Genomic DNA, 19,290 nt, shown 5'->3' on the forward strand with positions numbered 1-19,290 from the left:
TCTTGTATGATTGTGCATTCACGTGTATTTGTTGCATTTGTAGCATTTGTTGTTAACTCCACATGTTTGTCTGAGTTTGAAGTATTTTCTATGTTAAAATGTTTTGGCTGGGAAACAGGATTAGACCAGACCTGTTCTTGTGTTTCCTCAGGCAATAAGAATGTGGTAACCAGAGACCAACTGGATCGTATGAAGAATGGCTCCATTGTGTGTAACATGGGGCACTCCAACACCGAGATTGATGTGGTAAGAAAGCTTTTCTCACTCAAAGCACCACAACACAGCTGAGTGGTTTCTGAGAAGCCATGTAGCAGTTCTCATGATGATATTCAGTGGCACACAGGCTTAGGCTGCTATCTTTACAACCCTTCAATAAGGATCAAATGAGGGTTCACTCCCATGCAATGAACATTATGGTGTGTAAACATTCGGCTTTCCACACCAGTAAAAGGCATTTTATGTGTCTGTGGCCGATCATATAATATCAGATTCAGTGTGATAATCTGATATCTAAGGAGACTGACTTTTGCCGGTGGCTTTGTCCTCACAGGCCAGTCTGAGGACCCCAGAGCTTACATGGGAGAGAGTTCGCTCTCAGGTAGACCATGTCATCTGGCCTGATGGCAAGAGGGTCATTTTACTGGCAGAGGTAATGGACAAATTATACACTCACACAGCCAGCACTCCTGTTATGTGTCATATGGTTATTTATCATATGCATATGATATGTGATATATTCTGTGCTTTGGCACAAAGGCACATGTGTGTGCGCACAAACACACACAGACGCACACACACACACACACACACACACACACATGTGCACATATACAAATACTGTTACATATACCCTGTATATGCTTTATGTCCTTACATTTTCCCACCCCAGTGTATGCAGATGTACATGACTAATTTCAAAGGCTTTCATTTGTAAATGCTTGTTGTTTGAAACTAGTAGCCACTACAAACTTCTGTCTCCTGGTTCCTCAGGGTCGCCTGTTAAACCTCAGCTGTTCAACCGTTCCTACCTTTGTCTTGTCAATCACAGCCACAACTCAGGTGAGCAAATCAGACAGTGGTTACTGAATGTGGATATCTTGAGGGACTTATCAGGAGAGCCATAGATAAGAGGGTCTTTTCCAGCACATTGAGAGTAAGGTTGTCCTACCCAGATCATAAGCTGTCCTTGACCTGAAAAAAAGAGGTTCTAAAAATAAGAACTCCAGTGGAGAGGAGGGATGTCATCTTATTTAGAAGTGCATGTTTCAAATCTGTTGGTGATGCATGCTTTGCACATACTTTCCGGAGACTCTGTACTGACCTTGGCTTAGAGATAAACTGAATCGTTCTCTCTGTCTGTCTCTAGGCCCTTGCTCTAATTGAACTGTATAATGCCCCAGAGGGTCGCTATAAGCAGGATGTCTACTTGCTTCCCAAGAAGATGGGTGAGCATGTGATATGTATTGTAATATAGTATCATGTATTCCTAGATAACGCTAGTTAATTAAAATTTGTCAGATAAAGTTGAAAAGACAGATAATGTAGGATGAATGTTGTGGTTATTGTAGCACTTCAGAGACAAAGGGCTTTGAGTTCTGGGAGTTCTTGATATAATGTCAGTGTCACTCCATGTCATTACTTAATAAATACTTTTGTCTTTCCATCATAAAGGAACTCTTAATAGCCCATCTTGGTTATGAAGTTCAGATTGTAACTGTTCTGTTTAAGACAAATCCTACACGCGCCACAAATGCTGTATTACATAATGGAAATATATAGCATGAAAGGAGGATGGTGGAACCATAACTTGATTACACGTTCATAGTCATGTGTGAAACAATGCAGTCCATGTGTTCAGGATAGTAATCAATCATTTATACCTGTGTGTTTCTGATCTGGTTGTGTGCATTACAGATGAATATGTGGCCAGCTTGCACCTGCCCACGTTTGATGCCCATCTGACAGAACTGACAGATGAACAGGCTAAGTATCTGGGGCTGAACAAGAATGGTCCTTTTAAACCAAACTACTACAGGTACACCCACACAGTCACACTTTTCCCACCATCACAAAGAGTATGCAAGATTTTTAATACATTAAATGATGAGGAGCTTATCTATTTACACTTTCTAATTTTAAAGAGTATTTTGCACTTGTTTCTGTGTCATAAAAATGTGGGCAAATCGTGTTATTCTGAAAGTGATATAAGCTGTTAATGTAAAATTGCATCAATATTGTAAAGTTCACAATAGTTCAGCGTTCTTGAAAACATTCTTCTCTGTTCACAGGTATTGATTTCAAAGAATGGACCAGCACATCTTTACATTGTGGGCAGGACCTTGTTTGACCAATGAAAAACATGCTTTTTAAACTATTCGTGTAGTACTTTTTACTGAACACCAAGCTAATAATCTTGAGCAAGATATTGTTCTAGTTAACAAGCCATTTTGTACAGTAAGCAAATTTCACTCTTTTTTTCACCAAGTACTACACTTGTACACACACTCCTTCTAAGCAATCAGTATCCTTAGACCATTGCTGTAGAGTTGGCAAAACACCACTTAAATGTTGCTGTTGATTTTGTTTGGTTTTCATAGTTCCTCCCTGTAGATAATGCTTAATTACAATAATAAAATGAAATAGTAGAATACGGTGCCAAATGTTTAGGCGAGGAGGAAGGGAATGATTGAGATTTATTTTCTTTCTGTTACTCTCTGTTTTTCTTTCTAAACTACACATTCCATTTACACGGATTGGAATCAATTCAACTCTCATGTGTAAATCAGTTTTCCAATTCAATCAGTTCTGTTTTTGACTTAAAATTGTTTTTTTTTTAATGTATTTGTTCTAATCCAGTCTCACTGTTGAGCGGTCAGCCAAAAGAAACATACATCCAGAAATGTTAAACTCAGTTGGACCTTCATTTGCATATGAGGGCTCTGTGTTGTTTTTGGAATGGCCCAAAATAGACACCTCTGTGAGACTGCAAGTACCTCGTGTTTCGAAAACATGCTGTTCTTATTTTAGTTCATTTTGAAGACATTTCTTTTTTTCGTAATGTTGGATCTTAAAATAAATGTAATAATTATAATTTGTATCAGGCACTTAACTACAATTGCTGCCTCAGTCTTAGAATATTGAAGAGTTCTCTGACTGTTAGAACAGTTCCAGCCCTCTGGTTGTGTATTACTCTGTGTAATGTGTGCTTCAGAATCAAACAAAAAAAAATGTGATTGTACAATGAAACATGTCAAGATTAATCACTTTGAATGTTCGTAGATTTTTATATAACTGTTTTAATGCTCTTAAAATATTTCCTTTTTTTTTGTTTGTGATCACCACAAGATCCTTCTGTGATTGTTTCTCTCTTTCTTCGTGGATGTATCATTTTATATACCACCACATGATTGAAAGATGACGCCTTGATTCAGCTAATGAATTTATTTGGAAGCTGTAATGGATTTGAAGGAGGGAAATCATTTTGCTTTGCTAAGCTGGCCACTGACATAACAGTTCCATAACCTTAAAGCAGTTGTACTTAGGGCTTGACCTACTGTTAATGCAGTAGATCCTAAATGGCTGGTGTTTTATTTTGCTCCAAACAGACAGTATTGATTTATTTCTGTTGACGGTTGTCGTGCTCTATGCCTGCTGAAAGGACTAAAGCCAAACCCCCCTGGGTGTGATGGATACAGCCATAGGATATTATGCAGCTGATGTGTGACTGACTCACACTGAATGAATGTTCTGTCATTATAGTCCTGTATTTTATCAGCAGCATACTCGTCAAAACATATTTAACGTGTAACGGCTGGAACATATTGTAATGGATGGATAATATTTCTTGAATAATGGAACAACGCTTTGGTTTTGTTTCGTGTTGAAGGCATGTTATGCTGTCTTTGCCTGTGGTGCAAGATGACTTGTATCCATCTTGCCTACAGTGCAAGCTGACTTATATTCAAGCATGAGCAAGGATTTGGTTTGAGCCTTTGTCAGCACTGTATGCTTGGCTGTCGTGTCTCTGTAGTCTACTGCTAGAAGTTTCATGTTGCACAGAATTTCAGTGGGAGCTCAGTTTACCGGTCGGTTTTGAAGGAAGGCTTTCTTTGTGTCAAGGTGAATGAAGCAGTGAAAGGCTCAGTGCCTTCTTAGCATTCTGCTGTAAATTCCTCATGTTTTCTTCGCTATGTGCTGGTTCTCAACAAGAGGGCAAAATTACAGTATTTTCATCCTGTAGCCCTCCTTTCCACTACCCTCTCATGTTTTCAGGTGTACCTGTTGTGGTTTGTTTTGTTTTTATCTGAAACTGTTGACACCACTATAAATGTATGGTTTGGGTTCATTGGCATTTGACCTGTTAACAGAGAATGTTAGCAATCTTGTACCCTGTGTCTATATGTTATTGATTGGATGATATTAATATTAAAACACTGAAGTTATATAATATAATGAGAATATACTGATATAAATGACAGTAGATTTAGCATCATTGCATACCATAATAGTTAACAGAAAGTCATTTTATGGTTATAATGACCACATTGGCATTGTAATCCTATACAAAGAGCTGTTATTCCCTTGATTTGATTTTCCCCCCCAACAAGGTACACAAAACTGCCAATAAAATACAATAATATTATTAATCCTTCCTGCATGCCTTGAAGTGCACTTTCTGGAAGACAAATATATGATTCCTAGGTTTGATATTATCTACCTTTAGATTTCTCAGCACATTGTTAATTGTAACAAAATTTAGGTTTTTAACACTGATATAATGCTTGTACGTAACAGCTATTTTTGTCAGCGACACTGTATCTAGAACTGCACCGTTTATTCTAGCATGTACACTAATTGTGAGAAGGACCTAAAAATATTACTGTTGTACCACTCAAAACAACTATCACTGTGATGCACCCGACGTGTCGATGAGCCCACGTCTTCCTTTTACAAAATCTACGTTTCATCTGGGAATTTTCATGTGTCTCAGTTTAGCCTTGCTAGTGAAGTTATAGCTCCTGTGTACAATTATTATATGATAGCATCAATTATAAGAAGCCTGATTAATTGAAAGACATGCACAAACATGCAATATATTTCTGTTCCTTTGTCTGCTTTCATTGTTGATTTACTGCCACCTGCTGATCCCTTTAATAAATATTTCTGCTGGAAATCATAAAGAGTTCTTGTCGTTTTATTAAAATAAACCCATGTCACAGTTGCACGATTGTGATTGCAAGATTACTTTGCTCTAGGATAATTAGCTGTAAAACATATAAACATGTAATTAAAAGTCGAATAACTATGAGAAAAGTCAATACATGAGTAAAAGTCATATATGAGAAAATACATTGGATACTATTATATCAGAGCCGTGAAGAAGTATGTCTGGGAATGCTACACACAATAGTATACAGTACAGTACATAAGCGTAGAACCCGGAGCCACTTGCTAACTTGTCAATGTCTGCTTTTTTGAAACCGCCCAGGCTCTAAAATTCGGTTCTCTTGCGTTTTCAAGAATCTGTCCGTTCTGGAGTTCGATCATCGGAGTGGGATGGATCTCGCGATATTTGAAAGTATGCACTCGTCAGATTGCCAAAAGTAAAGCAAAGATGGACGTTGGTAATAACGGAGGAGGACTTATTGTGAATAATAAACAGAGGGCTATGTTACCTAACAAAGGTAGAGGTGAATTTGTCCGTAACCAAAGGAAAGACTCAGAGGTGAGAGCCAAGTATAACCTTTTGTATAGACCACTACATATTTGTCGGTCTAAGGGTTGTTCAAGCTGCAAGTTTGTTTGGGTTAGCAAGTTGCGTTAGCTTTAGCTTCCTGGCTAGATAATTTAGCCGAATTGATAAACTAGGCTGAAACGCTAATGAGCTAGCCAGCAGGAAGGCACTAAATTAATAGCACTTGCTATGTTACCTTATCGTATGTCACTTTCATATTATTTTTTGTAAGCCAAGTGTTGAAGAGCCAGCTACCGATTAACTTATTTTAGCAGGAATTTATCTTTTTGTAGCTGCTTGTTGCTATATAGCGTAGCTAGCTAGCCAAGAGTATGCCAACGCTAGCGAGTAGCTAGTTCATAATGTATCCCTTCACTTAGCAAGGAGTTCCCACTAATACTTTCCTGTCAAAATTACATTACTGTAGTGTTGAATTGGCATGCGTGTCCTGAAAACATACCCCATGTTTTGAATACCCTTTGCATAGCAGTACATATTAGAAAACACCTTAAATGTGGTGTTACATGCTATAAAATTGTTTGACAGGATACCGGTGATATCCATGACTTCTTCAAAATTGCACTTTTTCGTTTGGTAAATGGTCTTATCGGTGGAGTATATCAAGAAGTACATTCCTAGTTTGATTCTGAAATGCATTATTGAGAAACCTCCTTCAAAGAGAGGACTTTTGACGTGAATATGAATCTACCTTTACAAGAGATATTTATAATGTATGAGGGATTCCGAATGGAATTTCGCGTTGGCCTCCCTCAACCCATGTTACATATTGCTGTTATTTCATCAGAATTTGTCATATGGTTTCCTTTTCTTTATTAGGAGTGTGATCTGAATGTTTCAATGGAGGAAGCCCAGTGTGACCTCATTAGTGTGTATGAACTGTTGGTGACATTGAATAGTGTCAAAGCTCTCAATATTGTCAGCAGTCGATTATTACAAATACACAGGGATGACTCAGTTGTGGTGTAATTCCAATCTTTTTTTATTCAGCTTTTAGCTGCAACCCTCAACGAATAAAGCAGGACTTCTTTTTATAGCTACGGCTTTTAGGAGGTTGGCTCATTTTAACCACCCCCACACGGTAGACCCACTTGTAAGATGCAGCAGCAGTTGGCATGCTGTCCACATTCAGTGATTAGAAGGCAAGTTATGAGGTGAACTGACCATTGTCAGGCCAGAATTGAGAGGCTGAAAATGAGCCTTTGGTCAGTAAGAGTTACTCTCTCCAGGATAATCAAGCATAAAATATGAATGTTTGTATATCAGTGAGAAGCAGAGTGGACCCCAGCTTTAACAGCCGTCTGATTTCCTTTGGAAATATGACAGGGAAAACCAAGCCCATCCCTACTCAGATTTCTGGAGTTGATTGAAGGGGACTGAAAACAGTACCTGTAGTTAGGACTTTTACCTTAGATTTACCTTACCTTTCATGATCTGTACATTTTTGTGATTCTGCAATATCAGAGCACCATTGTTCTCTCAGATATGTAAATTCTTCACAAAAAGCTGCTGAGGTTTTTGTAGGTTTAATATTTGTGGATCATTATGCATTTGTCATTTTTATCTAACTGAATGAAAGGAAAATTCCTCATGAACAACCAATTGTGTTTAGTTTCTTTTCACCCTGAAAGATAATATGTCTTAACAAATGAGTATTATCAAGCAGCTTGTCTCTTAATAGCGAGCTAGGTGATTGGAACAGATGATTTATCTGGTCACTACTTTGCAAAGGGACAGTTGCCTTTATATTTTGGCATAGCTAGATGAATTCCACAAAACTAATGGCGTTTTCTTTGTAGGTTAATTTGTGCCTGAAGAATCCTTACTTTATCTCCCTGACCATAGTGACATGTACAGAGTGTGATTTTTTTTTTTTCTTTGTATGTTTACTCTGATCTGTTTGACAATGCCACAGGGGTTCTCTGAATCTCCAGATCTTGAATTTGAATATGCAGACACAGATAAGTGGGCCGCTGAACTTTCAGGTGAGGTGAATTGTCACTCTGCCTTCTGTTGATGTCATTGCGGAAAATGTCAAAATTGGAAAATGTCTCTCCTGCATTGTTGCATTGAGCATTTGACAACATGGCGTTTTCACACACTCATAAATTTTCACCTGATGAAATTTTTGTTTACTGTTTCAGAAGATGACTGATATTGATATTAACTTTGTTTGTTTAATCTGATTACACTTAAAATGGTCACACATTACCCTCTACTCATCTTTAGAGCTGTACAGCTACACTGAGGGCCCAGAGTTTCTACTAAATAGAAAATGCTTTGAGGAAGATTTCCGTACTCATGGTAAGTACTCGTAATTCACTGGTAGTACGAACTCTGATCACAAAGTCCACGCTCACATACTGACAGGGGCTTACATTCTTAGGTTATTGTTAGTGCACAATTGTGACAAAATCATATGATGTGTGAGTGTCTGAACACATGCTCTTTGAATGTGGCCCTAGTGTCTGATAAGAAGTGGACAGAGTTGGATGCCACACAGCACCGGGCGCATGCCATGCGTCTGTTGGATGGTCTGGAGGTGACCGCCAGAGAGAGGAGGTTAAAAGTGGCCAGGGCCATTCTTTACATGGCTCAAGGTCAGTTCACTTCACTTCACATGTTTCATTACAAGAATTGCATAAACCACACACATTTCGCTAGCGGAACCTTAAATTTTCATTTGTGAGTGTACATGCTACAGTCAGGATCTTTTGACTGAGATAACAGATGGTAATGAATGAACATCTTGATGAAATATAAGCCATTTTTACTTTATGATTCATCACTACTGACCAAATCCCTGTGTCCTTTAGTGCCTGTTGTTTAGGGCGCCTTGTCACAAAAACTTAGTGTGGCTTTTGACTTCCTATGGTGTGTAGGGGTAGCTGTCACTTTTGTAATGTGTAAGAGGCTGATACAGCAGGTCTGTTTCCATACAGGTACATTTGCAGAGTGCAGCTCAGAGGCAGAGGTGCAGCACTGGATGAGGTACAATGTGTTTCTGCTGCTGGAGGTTGGCACCTTCTCTGCCCTGGTGGAGCTCCTCAACATGGAGATTGAGTAAGAGAGGTTTGGGAATGGAGCCAGAGGGTAGACAGGCAGCTTTGAAAATGCTAGGGCTGATGGAGTATGAAGTATTTGGTACTGTAATGTGTTATTGTGAGGGTTTGCTGGAAGAGCAGAGTGTGTGAGGATTTGTTGTTGTCATTGTTACAGTAACAGTGCTGCCTGCAGTAGTGCGGTAAGGAAGCCTGCTATCTCTCTGGCTGACAGCACAGACCTCAGGTATATGTTTACACTCTTACCTCCACTTATCATAACTCAGCAGCACCTCTGTCATAACTGTTTTCTTCTTCTTAAATGTGCTAAATATACAGTTTAACAAATTTGACAAGTCACTAAATATGACAGTGTCTCTGTGTAATTGTTAGAAAGCATCTGTCTGTCTATCTATCTGTCTATCTATCTGTCTATCTATCTGTCTATCTATCTATCTGTTTATCTGTCTGTTTATCTATCTATCTATCTGTACCAAACCCATGTCAAAATATGTAATGTTTCCTTTACCTTATTTTGTGGTTCAGGGTGCTGCTTAACATCATGTACCTAATGGTAGAGACCATTCACCAGGAAGATCCAGCAGACACTCCAGAGTGGAGGGCCACTAGAGAGACCTTTAAAGCCGAGCTGGGTAAGTATGTATGTTTGTTTGTTTGTGTGTTTGTGAGTTTGGTTGAGCTCAGATTTGCATTGTAAGTATTGGATTGTTTTGCATGGACAGGCTCTCCCCTCTTCAACAATGAGCCCATCTCTGTCATGCTCTTCGGCATGGTGACCAAGTTCTGCAGTGGCCATGCTCCACACTTCCCCATGAAGAAGGTGCTGCTCCTCCTCTGGAAGAGTATATTGGTGAGAAGAAACTTCAGTCTCAGGAACTACACAGTCCATGATTAAGCTGAATTTGTAATAAGCACGAATCTGTAATTAGTCATTAGAGAAATGTTTGGGAAAGCCTGACCTGTATTAGTGTTTGTCTGAGGTCAAGCTGTCCTCTGTGTTTTACATTTATCTAGGAATAATATATTCTGTTTACTACATTGGTTTAATATTCTGCATTGGTATGGTGTTGTCTTTATGCAGAAAAACATTTAGGAGCTGTTTTAACAGTGTGGCTGGTTCTTTCAGTTTACCCTTGGAGGGTTTGAACAACTCCAGAACATTAAGGTACGGAAGAGGGAGGAACTTGGCCTGCCCCCGTTGCCGGAGGACAGCATCCGTGTCATCAGGAGCATGAGGGCGGCCTCACCCCCTGCCTCTGCCTCTGACCTCATCGAGCAACAGCAGAAAAGGGCACGCAGGGAGCACAAGGTTAAAAACACAAAGGCTTCCAATGATGCGCATAAGAGAATTCAGTGTCATGTAGAGAATCAGTTCTGATTAGCTTTCAACGAGGAGACAGTTATTATCACAGATGGCCGTGTAGTGGGAATACAGTATATCATTTTTGTTAAGTGAAACTGCTTGCTGCTAATGATTGTGATTTCCTGGATGATGAGTAATGGGTGACTGATTATGCAACCCACTCACTATTTGAAAACAGGCTTTAATAAAACAGGACAACTTGGATGCCTTCAATGAGAAAGACCCTTACAAGACGGATGATCCTCGTGAGGATGAGGAAGACAACGATGACAACGATAATTCTCTGGAGACCGAAACTTTCCCTTTGGAACGGGATGAAGTCATGCCACCACCCATTCCTCACCCTCCTTCAGAAAGGGTGTCCTTCCCCAAAGGCTTACCCTGGGCCCCTAAAGTCAGGTACAACACTGGGCACCTGTCCCCATTTGCTATTTTTTTTTCTCTATACTCACAACCAGTGAGCCCCATGACTGACTGTGGGTTTTTTTTTTTTTTTCCCTGTTATGTTTTCTGAACAGAGAAAAAGACATAGAAAATTTCCTGGAGTCCAGCAGGAGTAAATTTATTGGGTACACTCTAGGGAAGTAAGTGCCTCTTTGCGTAATTCTCTCTGAAGCATCCGAAGTTGACTGATCTTTAGCCAACTGTGAAAAAGCAGTTCAGCAATAACATAAGCATCTCAGAAGTCTGGAGAAGCTATTCTCTGCCATTCTCTGCTTTGTACCAGGTATCATCGTGTGAAGGCCTTGAACATAATTTCTATTTGTATGTGTTACAGTGATACAGATACTGTCGTTGGTTTGCCTAGACCCATCCATGAAAGTATTAAAACTTTGAAGCAGGTAGGTATATTGATCATTAACACGCTAATATGTATCTCGCTTGAAAAGAGGTGTGGTTGCAGTGTGTTGTAATGGAAAATGTTTTTGGTTTGCTGCAGCACAAGTATGTTTCCATTGCTGAAATTCAGATTGCTAAAGAGGAGGAATATCAGAAGACTCCTTTGTCAGGGGTGAGTGGAATTAATCTCAAAGGCTCACACTGTTTCAACTGTTAGGCCTTTTTTTCAAGGCTGTGTGTGTGTGTGTGTGTGTGTGTGTGTGTGTGAACAGGGTGAAGAAGAGGTTGAGATGTGTGCCACTGAGATCCTATACCAGGGCATCCTACCTAGTCTGCCTCAGTATATGGTGAGTGCACTTCACCTCACACATTGTTCAGTCATAATAAAATAAGATTTAAGCATCCATGGACAGTGCATCTCATTTCTCTCAAGTGCAGACTCATAATAGCGTCTGCAAAGCTCTGTACTGCAAAGTGACAAGCAGTTTCTGTTTTATTTTTCTTAATCCTAACTGATTAATTTAGAAAATATAGAGAGGACACTGACTGTTTGATCGAAGAGTACGCTATAGTGAAATTAGTTTAACTCGATTATTTTCCGTGACTTGTGAGTCAGATGCCCTGTTTTGTTCAAATGTTGTGGCTGTCACAATAAACTCTGTTTTATTTATGTAGGTGTGTATGCTGGAGAGAACAGGTTGCGTTGTTGTTTTTAAACATTGTCATACACTGATGAACCAAATATCCATTTATTTGTGCTGTGTTCTCCTTATGACTTTACACAGATTGCCTTGTTGAAAATCCTGCTGGCTGCTGCTCCCACCTCCAAGGCCAAGACCGACTCAATCAACATCCTGGCTGATGTGCTGCCTGAGGAGATGCCGTTAGTGTCTTTAAGTGATACAGTGAGGAAAGTTTAGACAGGATCTGTGATGTGAACCTCGTTGACCCAGTGACCCCTGTTTCCACAGAACAACCGTACTGCAGAGTATGAAGCTGGGTGTGGATGTGAACCGTCACAAAGAGATCATTGTAAAAGCCATCTCCGCCATTCTGCTACTGCTTCTCAAACACTTCAAACTCAACCACATCTACCAGGTACTGACAGCCTATCCAATGCAGTCTCACTCGCAGCCAACCGCTTCACGCTTAAATTGCATGTGTCTGAGTTGTCCGTGACCTCTTTCCCTCAGTTTGAATACATGGCCCAGCATCTGGTCTTTGCCAACTGCATACCGCTGATCCTCAAATTCTTCAACCAAAACATTATGGCATACATCACAGCCAAGAACAGGTATGTAATTTGAGATACGTTAAAACACTTGTATCCGATATAATTTTATATATATATATATATATATATGTATGTATATGTGTATATATATATATATATGTCCAATGCATAGTTGCTGATTTCTACAAGAGAAGAAGCGCATAGGTTTTGTCAGCAGGATACTTCGATGCATTTGATCACGAAACACTGAACCTGTTCGCTGTCCTCTCTTTGACAGTATCTCTGTGCTCGACTTCCCTTACTGTGTGGTCCACGAACTCCCAGAGCTGACAGCTGAGAGCCTGGTGAGTAAAACAAACACAGACACGTAAATGTTTAATATTTGTTGTCATTGGTGTTGGTAATCTAAAGGAAATACAAGCACAAGTACAGGACAGTGTCAGCCTTGAAAGAAGGACACACAGAAGAGAAGTGCAGTGTGATACTTGTGGAGCAGATACATTTTTTTAATCAAGTTTAGTTTAGTCGTGTAATGAGAAAGAGGAAAAAAATACATTTTTGACCCACAGGAAGCGGGAGATAATAACCAGTTCTGTTGGAGAAACTTGTTCTCTTGCATCAATCTATTGAGGATCCTCAACAAGCTTACCAAATGGAAACACTCCAGGACAATGGTAGGAGCCAAACACTCCAACTTCAGACAAATTAAAAACAAGCCCTGTCTTTTTCTCTAAATCTGAATCAGATGACAAAGATGTGTTTTATTTATTCTACCAGATGTTGGTGGTGTTTAAGTCAGCACCCATCCTGAAGAGAGCGTTGAAAGTCAAGCAGGCCATGATGCAACTGTACGTTCTGAAGCTCCTCAAAGTACAAACGAAGTACCTTGGTCGTCAGTGGAGGAAGAGTAACATGAAGACTATGTCAGCCATCTACCAGAAGGTGCGACATCGCCTGAACGATGACTGGGCCTATGGAAACGGTGAGCTATCAGCAGTATTGGACTTGTTTTTAGTAAGAATACAACTAACTACAAAATGAAACTTGCACCCTCAATTTAAAAAAAAACGAAAACAAAAAAAAAAACGTTTCTAGTATTAAAACGCACTGGTAGTTGTGCCGAGGTGCTCGGTTCTGAACCTGTCCTGTGTGTCTGGTAGCAGACCTGGACGCGCGACCATGGGACTTTCAGGCCGAGGAATGCGCCCTGCGCGCCAACATCGAACGCTTCAACAGCCGGCGCTACGACAAGAACCAGAGCAACCCTGACTTCCTGCCTGTGGACAACTGTCTCCAGAGCGTTTTGGGCCAGCGAGTAGATCTTCCCGAGGATTTCCAGATGAACTATGACCTCTGGCTAGAGCGTGAGGTCTTCTCTAAGCCTATCTCATGGGAAGAGTTGCTTCAGTAATGTGTATGTTTGCAGATACGCTTTATGTCAGGGCAGAAGTATCAAGGGAGGTGCCTAAATTCTCATTATCCTTTTTTTTAATATGTTACCAAGCAGTTGTGGACCAACATGCACAGGATGGCATGATAAATCATGATTCATGATTTCACCATCAAAGGTGTGTGAGCTAGAATCCATGTCTCCAAAACGTATGCCAGATCTGTTTGATTCTGTTCATCGAGAGCCCTGTTTTAGCTATTGGCCTTAAAATGCTGTCCTTCCAAAGTTCCTCACCAGAGCACAAATCTTGTAAAGCCTCCCCTGTGGACTGTGGAGTGTGACTAAATTCCTCCCCAAAAATCTGTGTGATCCAGCTTCTGTGGACCAGTGCTTTTCCCCAGGTGCTACGGTGCTATAGTGTGGACCATTTGTTAGCCCAGACCCATTACTGGAGCAGTGCTTTTTCTCTTAAGACACTACAATCCCCTTCTCCCCACCCCTTCAAGAGACTGATTTGGATCAAGTGCAAAAAAAAAAAAAGAAAAAAAGGTTTGTTTGCAGGTATTTGCTATGGTGTGCTTGAATATGTATGTGTGCATTGCTTTTCTGTTGTCATGACCAGCTCTGTGCTTCTCATTGTGTTCTTATTGAGATGTTTGTAGTGTTACATTGCACTCCTCTGCCTGTACCGGTTGGTGTGGACCCAACAAAATAACGAGTCAAGTGACATGACACTATGCTGTTTCTGCGATAAGACCAGAAGGTCCTTATAAAAAATATCTTGATAAGAAGAAAGGTTAAGGTTAAAAGTTTAACCATGGGGAACCATTGCTTCAAGTTCATTGTACTGTTGTGCATTCGTTTCGTGTGTGTGGGTGTGTATGTGTGTTGGAAATGAAAGGAAAACTTAAGGATTTATTTGTATTATGTCAAAATAACTAATTCAACGAGGCAAGTGATTTTATGAAAGTTAATGGAACACTCACGCATCCTAAAGAGAGAGTTCATTTTACAGGGCTAAGTGTATTTTTTTATTTTATTTTTGTTTTCTTTCGTTCACTCTTAACGCAGATAATTAGAAGTTCAAAAATCAGGACATTAAGTAAACATCCTTATTTATCGTGTCTTGGCAAGGTTTTTTTTTTGGACATTGTGTTATTTTATATTTAAACACTGTATTAAATAAATGCCATTCCTTTCGATGTTCCTCTTTAACTGTTTCGTTGATTCCTTGCGTAATCCTCATTTGCATTGAAAACCCTGCCGGACAATTGCGAGCTCTGTTAAATCTGAACAGGATGCAGTTTATTCCGTCTTTTGCATTTGGTTTTTAAAAGAATATAGTGACTCAGTTTTGTGCACAAGTCTAAACATTAAAACTACAGAATACGATGGTGGGGAATCTAGAAAGAGGGGTGCATAACACAGACAAAAATGCGTACAACTCTCTTCCGAATTCTGGGCAAGAAGTCCGTTTGTGGTTTGTGTGAGTAGGGCCCTCGCATCGCATGTGCTGTCGCTGGGCGGTGGGCAATTCGGGATTTCAGCGTGGCAACTTCCTCGTAAAGTCCTCTGCCTACCAAACGAAAAAGGTTACACAATACAGTCCAGACTGGATATCAGAGTCTCATGGGTTTAAAAACTTAATGACAACGATTAAAAGGAAAACTGTGGCCCATACTTTGCAAAAGAGGGTTTTTTTCCCAGTCACCTATGGTGGAGCCAGCGATTAATGGGCAACATGACTCTATTTTACCACACAGATGCTGATTCAGTTCGAAATGTTTCATTCTTTGTTGTGATGAGTTCTAAACATGTCTTTCTTTGATACCCCGTCAAACTTTTGAAAAGAATGATTGAAAGGAAACCATCCATAGTCGAGTGTCCGAGGTCTAGCGGCATTACACTTAAATGTGGGAAATCCCTATTCAGATTTGGTTACTTCACTTTTAGGATGTCGGGGCTGTTTCATGCAATTCATACCACGCCACTGCAGTATCTGACATCAGAATTCTTTGGGGCCAAAACGAGTCCGAACTTAATATTCACGTTAGACATCAAAACCGTTTAAATTCCAAATCTGTGCAGACTATATTTGTCTCTGATTTGGTTACAATGATGATATGAAACAGAAAAAATAAACTAGAATCATGAAGCTTTCTAAAGTGTTTTGATATTTTGATATTTACTCAAGTTATACAAACCGCCTTCATAGATAACCGTGATATGTAAAAAAAGCCTTCGATTACAGAATAATAGCGAAAAACCATGTTGGAGCAATTTGTGATTAAGTATCAGTTATATTTTTGTTCATTATAGCTATCCGTGCTTTTATGACAGTATGGTACCAGGCCACACTTATCTTTGAGTTTCTGTTTACTTTTTAATGTGAAGTATTTAATTTGGGGAACTAGTTTGCCACATGACGCTCAATAGTTATCTAATAGTTAAAACCACACATTCCCCCAGGCATAGTGTACATTGTGCTGGAAGAGGAAGAAAACAAAACAAAGAAAGAACATGGATACACTCTTTTTCGTTAGGAAAACTCACCAAGCCCTCGGAGTGGTGGTTTCATTTAGTTGATAAATACTAGCCACCACAGAGTCAAATGGACTATGCTTTTTACAAATATGGTTTTCTTGCCACTTCAAGAAAATCCCTCGACCCTTCTACAACATAGGTGTCTCTTATTTGCTTTCGCTGAAGTTGGCAACCTTCATGTTTTCCTTATATTTTTATGTAACGTTCCATAACAAGAGGGCGTTTCGACAGTACGCGTAATGATGTTTGTCATCACTACAGCTGTTGCGATGGTCGTCAACCGCGAATTTGTTTTTCAAATTGAAAAATGAAAGATTGGTGAAATAACCACTAAGACAGCAGCAACCGATGAACGGACCAATGAAATCAAATGTGCATTCACTAAGGTACCACCCCGTCTCTTTCAGAGAACAATTAAATCTCATGTCACAATACTGTTAAGACACTGATCTCTGTGCCTTTGATACTTGACATATCAATGGTAAGTGCTATTTCTTGACAGACACAGTCATCGTATGGGACGCGTAAGAAAAAAAATGTCCATCAATTAACTTGCGTACAAGTTTAAATGTTTTCATTTTTAAATGTGCATAAGTTGTTTGGTATCATTTTTTTATTTTTATAGCTGACTTTAAGATCAGACAATTGTACATTCAGTGTATTACTATGTCTTTCATGTTATCAAAGTTCAGAGTTGTTTTGAAGAATCCGCGGAAGAGTTTCATAACAGTATAAACATACTTTCGCTTTTGATTCACAGGATATCAAACATGTACCAACCTGATCATTGCAGCCCTGAAATGACTTCCGAACAGACTTCACCAGCTGGTTTCCTTATTGCTCCAAACCTAGCTGGGACACCTCCAGACACTAAGGATACTCTCTGCTGTTCCATCTGCCTGGAAGTTTTCAGGTCGCCTGTCACTATTCCCTGTGGCCACAGTTTTTGCAGGAGCTGCATTCTGGGCCACTGGGGAAAAGAAAACCAGTCTGAATATCTCTGCCCCCAGTGTAGAAGGGTTTTCAGTCCAAAGCCTCGTCTAAGCTTGAATGTAACTCTCGCTGAAATGGTGAAGTGGATTAATGGATGTGTAGCACTGGATGAAGACGAAGAAACATCTGTTTCTGAGAGTGAAAGTCCTCCAAAAAGAATGAAATATGCCGTTAACAACACTGTGGAGGATTTGGCCTGTAGACAGTGTGCCAAGCATGGCAGGGTGTTAGAGATGTATTGCTGAACAGAAGACCGCTGCATTTGTACTGAGTGTATGCTGACAGGGCACAGGAGCCATGACGTTGTGTTAGTGGAGGAGGAACACAAAAAGAGACAGGTACATATTCAAACCTGTGCACAGGGCCTCTTTATCCCCCCCCCCCCCCCCCCCCCGCCCCTACAATGCCCCCTGCGCCACTCCAATCTGCCATCATAGCTTTGTTTTGTTTTTTTTAACAACCTCATCTGATTTTTGCTTCATTCCATTAGAATCAGCTTGAAGAAATGCAATCAAGAATGCAGCAGGAAATCCAGAAGAAAGAACGCACGGTTAATGCCGCCCAGAAGGAAATAGAATCTATCAAGGTTGGTACTGTAATATTATAATTATTTATTTTATTTATAATTAAACTGTAACCTCATACAAGAGCAGATACTTCCTTTACGGTGTCTCTTCGAATACGTCTTCATTTCTTTTCTAGAGTAATGCAAGGGCACTGATGGATGAGAGTGAGCGAAACGTCAGAGAGCATCTGCGTTCCATAGACAAGTGGCGTACTTCCGTCAAACAGCAGATCGTTATGCAGGAGAGGAAAGCAGTGAGCCAGGTTCAGGACTACTTGAGTGAACTGTCAGAGGATTTGACAAGACTCAGAGATGCTGATCACCAGCTCAGGTCACTGACACAAGAGAAGGACCCGACTCACTTTCTTGTGGTAATATGTTTAATACGGTGACCTTGTCCTGTCTTTAGACCTGTCAGAATTTATGTCATCGTGTCGGTTTAGTGTCGGGACGATCACAAATCTCATCAAACTACTTGAAGTCAAGTTAAGAGTGTTATGAATTATTCTGTAAATTATGATTTGCTGAATGTTGGATGGAGAACAAGGCCATGAGGTCATGAAACTGCACTCCCACCACTAAATGTAATCAGACCTTTTTAAAGAAGAACCAAGAGTCTTTTATACTCATGTGTTTTTTATTCATTTTACCCAAGATAACCAACAATTTTATTTTCTGTTGCAAAAAATTTCACAAGTGTCCTATTTCTGTGTCAAAAACATCTTTAACTCAATAACGGATCAATAACTCAGTACAACAAGATAGCATTTTTCCTTGCACAGATTTATGAATCACTTTTTCAGACACTTCCAGCACTCTTCATGTCTAAATCTGTGTTTCTTAAAGTAAAGCGCTTTTTTTTTTTAATTCACTTTTTTGGTCTTTCATGTTGTCTCGTTTAGGAATTCTGACATCTAGTGGTCAGAAATGGTATTGTCACAGAATTATGTGGGATGAGACAAACTCTTTCAGAACTCTTCACTCGGCAAAAAGCCAAGAACACCGTGTCTCTGAGACTACAAAAAGCTCTTGTTTATGTTACTCAATCACCATAGAAAACTGATGCAACACACTATGTACTGAGATTGATTGGGGGTAGGCTGCGGTGGATCCAGAGGAAACTGAACAATTTATGGTTATCCTTCATGTTCTAATCCTTGTCACAGAGGAGTTTGGAAGAAACCTGATGTCGGAAAATATTTGTACTCAATAATTTCCAGATGGATGGATTCAGATGGTTTCATTTTTCACAAATGAAATGATATTTTATAAAACAGTTTTATAGGAAAGCTTATCCTATATATTTCTAGCTACACAAGTGATTTGTGAAGTATCTGAGATTATGCATGTCAAAATTCACTTTTCTGTGTGACTTTTCTTTTTACGCAGAAATGGCCCTCTGTTGTCTCTCTTCCCCTGTTAGATGACCAACCCAGGACCTTTGAGGATCCTTACAAAGCTTTTGAGAAAGTGAGAAGTTCTGTGTCCCTCTTTAATCAACAACTAATGGCTGTCTTTGGTGAAGGCAGAAGCAAGATCTCTGAAAA

General features: G+C 39.8%; 2 protein-coding genes across 4 annotated transcripts in view; both read left to right on the forward strand.

The window, feature by feature from the left end:
• LOC115814485 (S-adenosylhomocysteine hydrolase-like protein 1) overlaps positions 1-5,097 on the forward strand; it is a 19,977-nt gene extending 14,880 nt beyond the window's left edge. Inside the window, exons 12-17 of the mRNA XM_030777344.1 lie at positions 152-246; positions 551-649; positions 991-1,059; positions 1,367-1,445; positions 1,915-2,035; positions 2,289-5,097. Of these exons, the coding sequence (XP_030633204.1) occupies positions 152-246; positions 551-649; positions 991-1,059; positions 1,367-1,445; positions 1,915-2,035; positions 2,289-2,295 (470 nt within the window). The 3' untranslated portion in view covers positions 2,296-5,097. The remainder of the gene's footprint in view (positions 1-151; positions 247-550; positions 650-990; positions 1,060-1,366; positions 1,446-1,914; positions 2,036-2,288) is intronic.
• Positions 5,098-5,614: 517 nt separating this feature from the next.
• On the forward strand, positions 5,615-14,075 carry strip1 (striatin interacting protein 1). Of its 3 annotated transcripts, none has more exons than XM_030777345.1 (21): positions 5,615-5,725; positions 7,668-7,737; positions 7,982-8,056; positions 8,218-8,352; positions 8,695-8,815; positions 8,972-9,040; positions 9,340-9,446; positions 9,537-9,664; positions 9,941-10,123; positions 10,356-10,576; positions 10,696-10,761; positions 10,956-11,019; positions 11,118-11,189; positions 11,290-11,364; positions 11,803-11,900; positions 11,989-12,115; positions 12,211-12,311; positions 12,529-12,595; positions 12,821-12,925; positions 13,029-13,233; positions 13,412-14,075. In XM_030777345.1, the coding sequence occupies exons 1-21, from the start codon at positions 5,615-5,617 to the stop codon at positions 13,660-13,662; spliced, it is 2,451 nt and encodes an 816-aa protein (XP_030633205.1). In that variant the 3' UTR covers positions 13,663-14,075. The 3 variants fall into 3 exon arrangements, with proteins under 3 accessions (XP_030633205.1, XP_030633206.1, XP_030633207.1); XM_030777346.1 differs by having other exon boundaries at positions 13,415-14,075; XM_030777347.1 differs by having other exon boundaries at positions 5,659-5,725; positions 9,941-10,145; positions 10,348-10,576; positions 13,415-14,075.
• Positions 14,076-19,290: the final 5,215 nt, after the last annotated feature.

The sequence above is a fragment of the Chanos chanos genome, chromosome 6, assembly GCF_902362185.1.
Source record: "Chanos chanos chromosome 6, fChaCha1.1, whole genome shotgun sequence".
Taxonomy (NCBI): Eukaryota; Metazoa; Chordata; class Actinopteri; order Gonorynchiformes; family Chanidae; genus Chanos; species Chanos chanos.